We start from the raw sequence: 11,674 nt of genomic DNA on the forward strand, positions 1-11,674 counted from the left end.
TGCTTTAAGATGGTTGCATGTCATCCCAGCTCATCTACAGCCAACTATTTCAGCCTCATTGGACCACAGCTTCTATTCTACAATATTCCATTTATTACTTGGAATTCTCCTTTGGTCAGTTCCTCCTTCTTCATGGTCTCTATAGTTTTCTGCAATCCCAGATATTTTCTCTGTTCAAGAGAAATATCATTAAATGCATGATTACTGAGATTTTGTCCATACTGCTGTGTTTCACCAAACAATCCCTTGAAAGGCAGTTGGTGTCATTGTGTATGTGTTGGTTTTAGTATATCTCTATGACGTCTTACTCCTAAAGCCTCTGGAATCCTCTCATCACCAGATTGATAGATTCTTCAAGCTAGTCAGCCAGCACGGAGAGTGGTGGTCCATATAGTAATGAATGGTTCACCAAATAAATATGGCCAGAAACTGTTGATGTCCTAGGCAACTACAAGGTATTCCTTCAAAGTTGGACAGTTCATATCAGACTTAGAGAGTATTCTGGAAGCATAAGCTATCGGTGGTAATAGACGAGGGACACCTGAAGTGTGTAATACATATGGAGATGAAAGCACATGCAACTGAATTGGCTGTGATGTCTGAAAGATGTATGGCCTTGACCCATCTGGTTACCTGATTGATGGCTGAAAGAATATACTTATACCTCTCAGATGGGGGAAGTGGGGCCACTATGTTGATGTGCACATGTCGAAGGCATCCCTTCAGCATGTCAAATTTGCCCAATGGTGATTCTGCCTAGCTTTTGACCTTGCTTCAGGGACACATGGGCAGGACAAAGGGACAGAGGTTGACCATAGACGTCTCACTTAATATAAGGAGTGGTGAGCTGGAAGGCAGTGGAACACCAAAGTCAGCAATGAGTTAGGGTCACGTCACAGATTTTGAAGTTTGACATCGTCTGTCTGTCAGATCATCCAAGCCCAAAGGAGAAGAGATGGAATTCACTCTGGAAAGGTAATCTGTAATCATGTTCCCCATCCTCTGGATGCACCAAATGTCAGTGGTATATTGGCTCATCAGGTCCATGTGGTGGAATCTCATTGGAGGAAGATCCCTGGGTTGCAACAGCACCAGCAAATAGCTTATTGTCTATAAAAATTGTAAATATGTAGCCTTCGATGTCATTGTGGAAGTATGTCATTGCGTCATAAACCATGAGTAGCTCACAGTCAGCTGCTGACCATTTGCACTGGCAAGCCCTGAGTTTCCTCGAGAAGAACCAGAATGACTTGGTTGTATTGCCAATGTGTTGCTGAAAAACAATGCTGACAGAAGTGTTACTCACATCAGTTGTGACAGAGATGTGTGCACCTGGAACTGTGTGCATGAGCATGACAGCATTTGAAAGTACAATCTTGAAGGCATTGAACACCTGAATCACTTCATCTGACCACTGCACTTTTCATTTCCCAAAGGTATTTTTCCCAGCCAAAGCATTTGCAAATGGGGCCTGGATGGAGGCAGCATGGGGAAAATGTCTGCAGCAGAAATTTACCATACTTAGAAAATGGCGCAGATTGTGGTGCGTCATGGGTAGAGAGAGATCATGGATGAAACTGACCTGATCAGACATTGGATGGATGCAGTCAGCAATGATGGTGTGACCGAGAAAGGTTACACTCGCATGGCCCAATTGTAGTTTGATGTGGTTAATTTCTATGCTGTTGTCACTCAGGACAGCCTGAACCTAGGCTAACGGGTGCCCATGTTCCTCAACAGAGGTCAGACGATCAGGATATTGTCAAGGTAGGCATAGCAAAATGAGAGACTGAACAAGATAGAGACAATGACCTTTATCATGTCTGGACCTTGTTTTTTAAGGCATAAAGCAGAATTCAAATAGGCCAAGTGGTGTAATGATTGCCACTTTAGCAATGTCATCTTTGAACATAGGGTTCTGAAGATATGCTTTCTGGCAGTCAAGAACACCAAACATTGGCCCAAATCAGCAGTTGGGCAAAGTCCTGGATGTGGGGCATAGTATAGTTGTCAATAATGGTGCAAGCGTTAAGTTTCCAATAGTCACCACCCTACCAGAATGACCTGTCTTTCTTAAGCACAAGGTGAATGGGTAACAACCATTTACTGTCTGAGGGGTTTACAATACCCATGTTTAAAAGGTCATTAAAAGCCACTTTCACATGGTGTAGTTTCTTTGGTGGGAAGCAGGAAGCTTTGTAGCACATGGGAGGGCCTTCTGTCATGATCACTGTATGGCAGGTGCCATTAATGATCATACCTAATTGTACATCTTGCACACATGAAGAAGGAATACAGTTGTCACTGCATGGGACAGTGGACAATACACTGGGAAACACAATGTCACTAACCTTAGCGTGTGGATGCTGAGGCCCACAGCGGTGTGTCGGCTGTGCCGGGTGTGTTAATAACATGCATCAGGAGTGAGCTGTGGGATGGTACAGTGCACAACGAGCGTGCAACAGTTTCTTCAATACAGTATCAATCAGCTATTGCGAGTGTTGAGAAATACCGTGTCTACATTTTGCCTTGATCAGTGACTGTCAGTGTGATGTGTGAGAAATGCGCAAGTTAGATTTTTCGTGACTGATATTTTCTAAATCTATGCTGGTTGCTTTGGAGTGACTCATTCTGTGTGAGGTAAATCATTATATTTGAACTCAGATTATGTTCTAAGAACCGACAACAGATGGTGTCAGGGTTATTAGATGATAATTTTGTTGTTCTTTTGTAGATGGGTATAGCCTGTTCTTTCTTCCAGCTAGTATGTGAAGTTCTTTGTTTGAGGGATCTACAGTATACAAGGCATGTACAGAAAGTAAGTGCACTGTTGCCATAGCATTCTGTGGGTTTTTGTTTTTTGAGGGTTGGCAACGTTGAATGGTAGCAGAAGTGCCCCTACCAGAGTGAGTATTCCAGGAACACAGCATTACATAAACTCATGCTGTAGTGTCCAGTTGCATGAAAGATCTCAGTAAGAAATCTCTGAAGGCATATATGAATGGAATTAAATTTTAAACTGATATGCTTGTGCACAAAGAGTCTCTGAAGTGGGGGAAGGAGCTAGCAGGAGAGTAATTTGAGGAGGGCATAAATAAGCTTATGCCACAGCTCTGCACATGCATTGAATGGGATAGTGATTATGTGAAAAAATAGTAAACACGAGTATCAACAGTATCCTGTAATTTTCCCTCAAATACACTTTTTCTAAAAAAATACAAAAATCTAGTACACTTACTCTCTGAACATGCCTTGTACTATGATTAAAATGGGGGCTAGCTCAGTTGCAAATTAGGTATAGAATCTGATAGGGATTCTGTTATAACCTGAAGCCTTGTACAATTTTAATGATTTTAGCTGTTTCTTTATACCACTGACACTAATATTTAACTCATCTTTTCAGTGGTATGAGGATTAAATTGGGGCAATTCTCTTGGGTTTCCCTTTGCAAAGGAAGGTTTGAAAATGACTTTAAGCACTTTTGCTTCCCTCAATTACAGTTTCTTTGTCATCCACAAGTGTCTGGAGATGGCCTTTGGTGCTGCTAACAATCATTACATACAAACAAACTTTCTTTGGGTTTTCTGTGAGATCTTCCAGTAACATTCTAATAAGGTAGTTGATGAAAGCTGCAGGCATTGTTCTCTTGACAGGTACATCTACATCTACATCTACATTTATACTCCGCAAGCCGCCAAACGGTGTGTGGCGGAGGGCACTCTCCCTTTTCTGTTCCAGTCGCGTATGGTTCACGGGAAGAACGACTGTCTGAAAGCCTCCGTGCGCTCTCAAATCTCTCTAATTTTATATTCGCAATCTCCTCATGAGGTATAAGTAGGGGGAAGCAATATATTCAATACCTCATCCAGAAACGCACCCTCTCGAAATCTGGACAGCAAGCTACACCGCGATGCAGAGCGCCTCTCTTGCAGAGTCTGCCACTTGAGTTTGCTAAACATCTCTGTAACGCTATCACAGTTACCAGATAACCCTGTGACGAAACGCGCCGCTCTTCTTTGGATCTTCTCTATCTCCTCCGTCAACCCGATCTGGTGCGGATCCCACACTGATGAGCAATACTCAAGTATAGGTCGAACGAGTGTTTTGTAAGCCATCTCCTTTGTTGATGGACTACATTTTCTAAGGACTCTCCCAATGAATCTCAACCTGGTGCCCGTCTTACCAACAATTAATTTTCTATGATCATTCCACTTCAAATCGTTCCGCACGCGTACTCCCAGATATTTTACAGAAGTAACTGCTACCAGTGTTTGTTCCGCTATCATGTAATCATACAATAAAGGATCCTTCTTTCTATGTATTCACAATACATTACATTTGTCTATGTTAAGGGTCAGTTGCCACTCCCTGCACCAAGTGCCTATCCGCTGCAGATCTTCCTGCATTTTGCTACAATTTTCTAATGCTGCAACTTCTCTGTATACTACAGCATCATCCGCGAAAAGCCGCATGGAACTTCCGACACTATCTACTAGGTCATTTATATATATTGTGGAAAGCAATGGTCCCATAACACTCCCCTGTGGCACGCCAGAGGTTACTTTAATGTCTGTAGACGTCTCTCCATTGATAACAACATGCTGTGTTCTGTTTGCTAAAAACTCTTCAATTCAGCCATACAGCTGGTCTGATATTCCGTAGGCTCTTACTTTGTTTATCAGGCGACAGTGCGGAACTGTATCGAACGCCTTCCGGAAGTCAAGGAAAATAGCATCTACCTGGGAGCCTGTATCTAATATTTTCTGGGTCTCATGAACAAATAAAGCGAGTTGGGTCTCACATGATCGCTGTTTCCGGAATCCATGTTGATTCCTACAGAGTAGATTCTGGGTTTCCAAAAACGACATGATACTCGAGCAAAAAACATGTTCTAAAATTCTACAACAGATCGACGTCAGAGATATAGGTCTATAGTTTTGCGCATCTGCTCAACGACCCTTCTTGAAGACTGGGACTACCTGTGCTCTTTTCCAATCATTTGGAACCTTCTGTTCCTCTAGAGACTTGCGGTACACAGCTGTTAGAAGGGGGGCAAGTTCTTTTGCGTACTCTGTGTAGAATCGAATTGGTATCCCGTCAGGTCCAGTGGACTTTCCTCTGTTGAGTGATTCCAGTTGCTTTTCTATTCCTTGGACACTTATTTTGATGTCAGCCATTTTTTTGTTTGTGCGAGGATTTAGAGAAGGAACTGCAGTGCGGTCTTCCTCTGTGAAACAGCTTTGGAAAAAGGTGTTTAGTATTTCAGCTTTACGCATGTCATCCTCTGTTTCAATGCCATCATCATTCCAGAGTGTTTGGATATGCTGTTTTGAGCCACTTAGTGATTTAACATAAGACCAGAACTTCCTAGGATTTTCTGTCAAGTCGGAACATAGAATTTTACTTTCGAATTCACTGAACGCTTCACGCATAGCCCTCCTTACGCTAACTTTGACATCGTTTAGCTTCTGTTTGTCTGAGAGGTTTTGGCTGTGTTTAAACTTGGAGTGTAGCTCTCTTTGCTTTCACAGTAGTTTCCTAACTTTGTTGTTGAACCACGGTGAGTTTTTCCCGTCCCTCACAGTTTTACTCGGCACGTACCTGTCTAAAACGCATTTTACGATTGCCTTGAACTTTTTCCATAAACACTCAACATTGTCAGTGTCGGAACAGAAATTTTCGTTTTGATCTGTTAGGTAGTATGAAATCTGCCTTCTATTACTCTTGTTAAACAAATAAACCTTCCTCCCTTTCTTTATATTCCTATTAACTTCCATATTCAGGGATGCTGCAACAGCCTTATGATCACTGATTCCCTGTTCTGCACTTACAGAGTCGAAAAGTTCGGGTCTGTTTGTTATCAATAGGTCCAAGATGTTATCTCCACGAGTCGGTTCTCTGTTTAATTGCTCGAGGTAACTTTTGGAGAGTGCACTCCGTATAATGTCACTCGATGCTCTGTCCCTACCACCCGTCCTAAACATCTGAGTGTCCCAGTCTATATCTGGTAAATTGAAATCTCCACCTAAGATTATAATATGCTGAGAAAATTTATGTGAAATGTGTTCCAAACTTTCTCTCAGTTCTTCTGCCACTAATGCTGCTGAGTCGGGAGGTCGGTAAAAGGAGCCAATTATTAACCTAGCTCGGTTGTTGAGTGTAACCTCCACCCATAATAATTCACAGGAACTATCCACTTCTACTTCACTACAGGATAAACTACTACTAACAGCGACAAACACGCCACCACCGGTTGCATGCACTCTATCCTTTCTAAACACCGTCTGTGCCTTTGTAAAAATTTTGGCAGAATTTATCTCTGGCTTCAGCCAGCTTTCTGTACCTATAATGATTTCAGTTTCAGTGCTTTCTATCAGTGCTTGAAGTTCTGGTACTTTACCAATGCAGCTCCGACAGTTTACAATTACAATACCGATTGCTGCTTGGTCCCCGCATGTCCTGACTTTGCCCCACACCGTTTGAGGCTGTTGCCCTTTCTTTACTTGCCCGAGGCCATCTAACCTAAAAAACCGCCCAGTCCATGCCACACAACACCTGCTACCCGTGTAGCTGCTTGCTGTGTGTAGTGGACTCCTGACCTATCCAGCGGAACCCGAAACCCCACCACCCTATGGCGCAAGTCGAGGAATCTGCAGCCCACACGGTCGCAGAACCGTCTCAGCCTCTGACTCAGACCCTCCACTTGGCTCTGTACCAAAGGTCCACAGTCAGTCCTGTCAATGATGCTGCAGATGGTGAGCTCTGCTTTCATCCTGCTAGCGAGACTGGCAGTCTTCACCAAACCAGATAGCCGCCGGAAGCCAGAGAGGATTTCCTCCGATCCATAGCGACACACATCATTGGTGCTGACATGAGTGACCACCTGCAGATGGGTGCACCCTGTACCCTTCATGTCATCTGGAAGGACCCTTTCCACATCTGGAATGACTTCCCCCGGTATGCACACGGAGTGCACATTGGTTTTCTTCCCCTCTCCTGCTGCCATATCCCTGTCATATGTGTCATTCAGAATCTCCTTACCTACAGCCTTCTGCTTTGTTTTACACCTGCTGTGCCTTCTCATAAGTTAATAGTGTGAAGAATTTTTCGTACTTCTTTTCTCTCTCTCTTATTTTTTCTCTCTTCATCCTTCCTTCTCCTCCTTGTACTACACTATACACCCAAAATCTTGTAGTGCAGACACTGTAACATGACAGTCAGCCACGAGCATTAATGAATGAGAACTGAGAGCACTCAAGGTGAGACAAGTCATGCTTGGGAACACAACCCGCCTCCCTCTTACAAAGCTGGCAGCCTACACCTGTATTCAATGCTTTTGCAAAAGCATAACTGGCACACGGTCACAGGGATTGCCAATCCCTTCTGGTGCTGTGAAAATCATACTCAAGCCTTGTGATGGACCAGGATTAGTCTCTTACTCAAATGAAACTGAGAAAAGCAAATAACAAGCAACAAACAACATATAGCAAAATAGAGTACTTAAAAATTTGGTAACAACTACCTCATAACTGCTTGCTAAATTTGGCTGTATCATAAATGAGGAGCTCAGGCCTGACCTCTACCACAATCTTTTGCATACATAGTTCAACACCTTCCACCTATATCTCACGTTAAAATGTCTGCATAACAACTTGGAATGTTAATAGCCTGTTTTAAGAGATTAACTGAAGGTATTTTGTATGTCATTTAGTATACACTTGGTTCCAAGATTATTTACTACAAACTTCTCTGTGCTCCTACTACATTCTGGTTGATACGAAATTACTTTGAAACTCATTCAAAGAAGGATTGGTGCTTAGAATAACGTGTCTGCCCCTGATTTTCCATTTTCTGGGACTTTATTGTGTCTCATTTGAGGCAGCCCAACTAGAGTAAAAACCTCAATGCAAGATACCTGACTTGTAACATGGAATCTGAAGAAATCACTTATGCCTATTCCATGGAAGGAAGTTTAACAGTAGGCTACGAATTGTTAATCATGCACGTTTTTACTAGGCCAGCAGGTCCACACCAGTCGACCTGATAAATTATTTATGCACACTTCCTTCAGCTTTAATTGTTTGAGAGCATCTTTATTTTTTTCCTGAGATTTGGAGTGGAATTTATTTCTTCCTATCTTAAACATTCATTTAAACTATCATGTATAATTGCTATTTTGAATTATCTACTTTGCAACTCATTTCATTCCTTTTTATGAATTTACAGTTTTGTACAAATAGTTTTCATATCATTGTGTTCCCCTTTAAAGTATGTAGGCATTTATGCTGTATTATTTCTTATTGGTGCAAGAAATGCAATTTCTCATTCCAATCTTATATTGGAAGTGATGTGATTAATTTATTAATTGACAAAACAAATAAATCATTCCAAAACTTACATTTCTTTAAACTTTTTTACAGGTTTCCCGAGTCAAATTCAGAAAACACCATGAACTCATCAAATTCACCAAAGCACCATATGCAGTTTTTGCAGAACAACAGCCACAACAGCAGCAGTAACAACTGCTGGGGAGAGACGCATTCAGTCAACCTTCTTTGCTCTTAGCAACATAATTTTACCCCACAATAAAAGGTGTACCAGTGATGTAGACACTCAAATCTCAGAAGTAAAAAAACACTTCTGTGAAGTTTTCTAACCAAGAGACTGCCGTTTCTCTCAAGAAATCTCAGATTATTGTAGTGATTTTTACAGCTTTTGAATCAAAGTGCAATGATACCATGACAGTTATACAATTGTAGATCTGTCATTGTAATGTAGAAGAAGGCAGAGTAGTTCCTGCTTGCTTAAAAGTGAAGCATATCAAGAACAGTTTTACAAGTTGCTGTTTCAGCTGTCCATGAGAAAGACAATTTGATGTGAAATGAAGTTAAATGTAATACCATATTTTGTCTGTTCAGGTGAATTTCTGGACATGTTAATATACTGACGTTTTTGTGCAAACCGTGTGCCATGCACACAGAGACTGGTAGATAATTTATATTGCTTTATTACACTGAAATTAATTTTGTACTGGATTTACCAATGAACACCACAAGCAGGTAATCATCAGAAAAGTAGCATCCTTTCAGATAAGTAGAAAGTTTCTTTTTAGAATACTTTCAGGAAGAGAACGCTTATTACTGCTAAGCTATCAAGCTCTCTTGTTTCCCACCATAGTTACCATGTTACATGTGTAAGGAACTGCAAGATACTGTTGAAGCTATTGCAAAGTTGCTTATGTGAACTGAGAATTCTTTGTCCTATGCTCTCTACTGCTTTCACTACTGCTGTTACTTCAAAATACTCCAAATAGCAATTTTCTCATACTGAGATTTTATAATCCTTAAAAATTATTTTATTTCAGTATATTGTGTAATCTAGCAACTGGTAGAATGAAATAAAATTGAACTGTTTGTACTTGGAACACTATAAATTGTCATGACAGTCAATACTTAAGTGAGAAGATACCAGTCAAATAATAGAATATTACCTCATAAACCGATACATTCAAAACCTATATCTTATATTTCTTAACCTTTTCAACACACAGTTACCTAGTTTTTTTACACGTAAAATTCCTGATTTTATTACTATACATTGATGTATGAATGAGGTAATAATTAATTACAGTTATATACCTGTTAATTTTATGTAATAGCAATTTCACTATTCATAATCACATGAATTTTGTTATTATTTCCAATTTTACTCAGGCATCTGAAAAGTGCAAAAGGTTATAATGTTTAATACTATTTATGGCATTCATTTTATGTCATAATAATATATTATTCATGTGTCCAGGACGTGTCACAATAATGATGAATACAGTTGGAAGCTCTCGAATAAATAGAAAGCACTATTTGTGATATAATAATGTAATTATGAAACACCAATTGCTCTGCCTTTCACAAAAGAGACAGTACACTATATTTTTTGTAGGCTTTGTTGTAATGTGTTTCATATTTTAAAATTATTTGTGCAGCATCATGTAGCTCACATGCAAATTTCTTAAACTTATATGCATGGCTCTTTAAATGGGCATATTTCATACTCATCATCTGAAAGATGATTCTGTGTTGTTTACATGGTATTTTTAGTATAAACTTATGAAGTACATGTCTAAAGAGTAGCTATGACAAAAAAAAGTTTTGAAACAAGATGTACTTGTTTGTACTACTTCTACTTTCACTTACTGTAAATAAAAATAGAAAATTTTTATTATGTATACAATATGTCTTATACACAAATAAATAATTTATTCATTATATGCACATTAATTGTTTATATTGTTGAAGTTAATTAGTTAGCCAGCTGGATACTTGCATCATAGACAAAATTCACATTAAATGTTATAATGTGGAATGTGTCCACAGAACAAACATAAAACACTTTTTATAATTAAGAGACATAGAAATATATAAAAGCATTATTTAGGCCTACGTGGCTACATGCAGGCCATTTAGAGGTTTCGTTCTAAGATACTAATTATCTCTACTCGAGACTTCTTCTGTGGTATAAAATTGCAAAACACTTCTGCTATCTGTCAGACATTTTATTTCCATGGGTAGGTTGTCAAAGAGTTTTATAACTCCATTTCACCCCTTTCTGTGCCAGAGTTAGAATCGTTAAAGAGTAATGCTGATCTTTTTCCTTCTAGTGTTGTAGTTATGTATAACTCTGTTGCTCTCAAACTTAGATGGATTGCTGACAGCAAATTTCATAATTGAATAAATGTACTGTGAGGTTGTGGTTAATAGTCCCTGCTGCTTAAAGAGATACCTGCAACATGTATGTGTGTGAACGCCACAGATAATTCCAATTTCTTTCATTTGTGCATTGAATACTTTTTGCCTAAGGCAGGAGTTACCTCAGAATATTGTCTCATGAGACATCAACAAAAGGAAATATGCATAATATGTTAACTTACTGAGCCCTATACCCTGAAATTGTCAGTTATTCTCACTATATATACCTGAAATTGGCAATTATTCTTATGATAAAAATAGCAGATTCTAAACATTTCAGCAGGTCTACTACATGGTTTTTCCAGTTTAAGTTTTCATCAGTAGGCACACATAGGAATTTACAAACTTTTACCCTGTTTATTATTTTTAGTTGGTCTGCTAGGTTAATAGGAGGTAGGATGTTTTTGACATACAAAACTGGATGAACTGTGTTTTTTCAAAGTTTAAAGCTAGGCCATTTATGGAAAATTATTTAGCACTTTCATGAAAACATTACTTACTATTTTCTCTGTTGATGCTTCTTTGCTTACCTCTACAACAATGCTCAAATCATTTACGAACAGGGCTAATTCTGCCTTCTGATTCAAATCAAATGGTGGAATCTTAACATAAAGCAAGAACAGTAGTGGGCAAATGACTGAACCCTGTGGGATTCCTATTGCAATTTTTCCACATACAGGTGATGTGGTGTTCCTTTTTGTATTACTCAGACAGCCTAGGGTAGCTTTCTGCATTTTTTTTTTCTTAAATAAGTACTAAGCCAGGCATTTACTGTACTATAAATCCCACAAAGAATGAGCTGCCCTAATAGAATATTGTGACTGACACAATCAAATACCTTCAGTAAGTCACAGAAGATTCCGATTGGCAATATATTATCAATTAAAGATTTTATTATGTGCTCATTAAATGTATAAATGAATGGCTCA

The 11,674-nt window shown here is 39.4% G+C and overlaps 1 protein-coding gene across 1 annotated transcript in view; it reads left to right on the forward strand.

The window, feature by feature from the left end:
* LOC126162721 (low density lipoprotein receptor adapter protein 1-like) overlaps positions 1–10,234 on the forward strand; it is a 210,890-nt gene extending 200,656 nt beyond the window's left edge. Inside the window, exon 8 of the mRNA XM_049919383.1 lies at positions 8,421–10,234. Coding sequence (XP_049775340.1) covers positions 8,421–8,565 — 145 coding nt within the window. The 3' untranslated portion in view covers positions 8,566–10,234. The remainder of the gene's footprint in view (positions 1–8,420) is intronic.
* The last annotated feature ends 1,440 nt before the right edge of the window (positions 10,235–11,674 follow it).

This window comes from Schistocerca cancellata, chromosome 2, assembly GCF_023864275.1.
Source record: "Schistocerca cancellata isolate TAMUIC-IGC-003103 chromosome 2, iqSchCanc2.1, whole genome shotgun sequence".
NCBI lineage: Eukaryota > Metazoa > Arthropoda > Insecta > Orthoptera > Acrididae > Schistocerca > Schistocerca cancellata.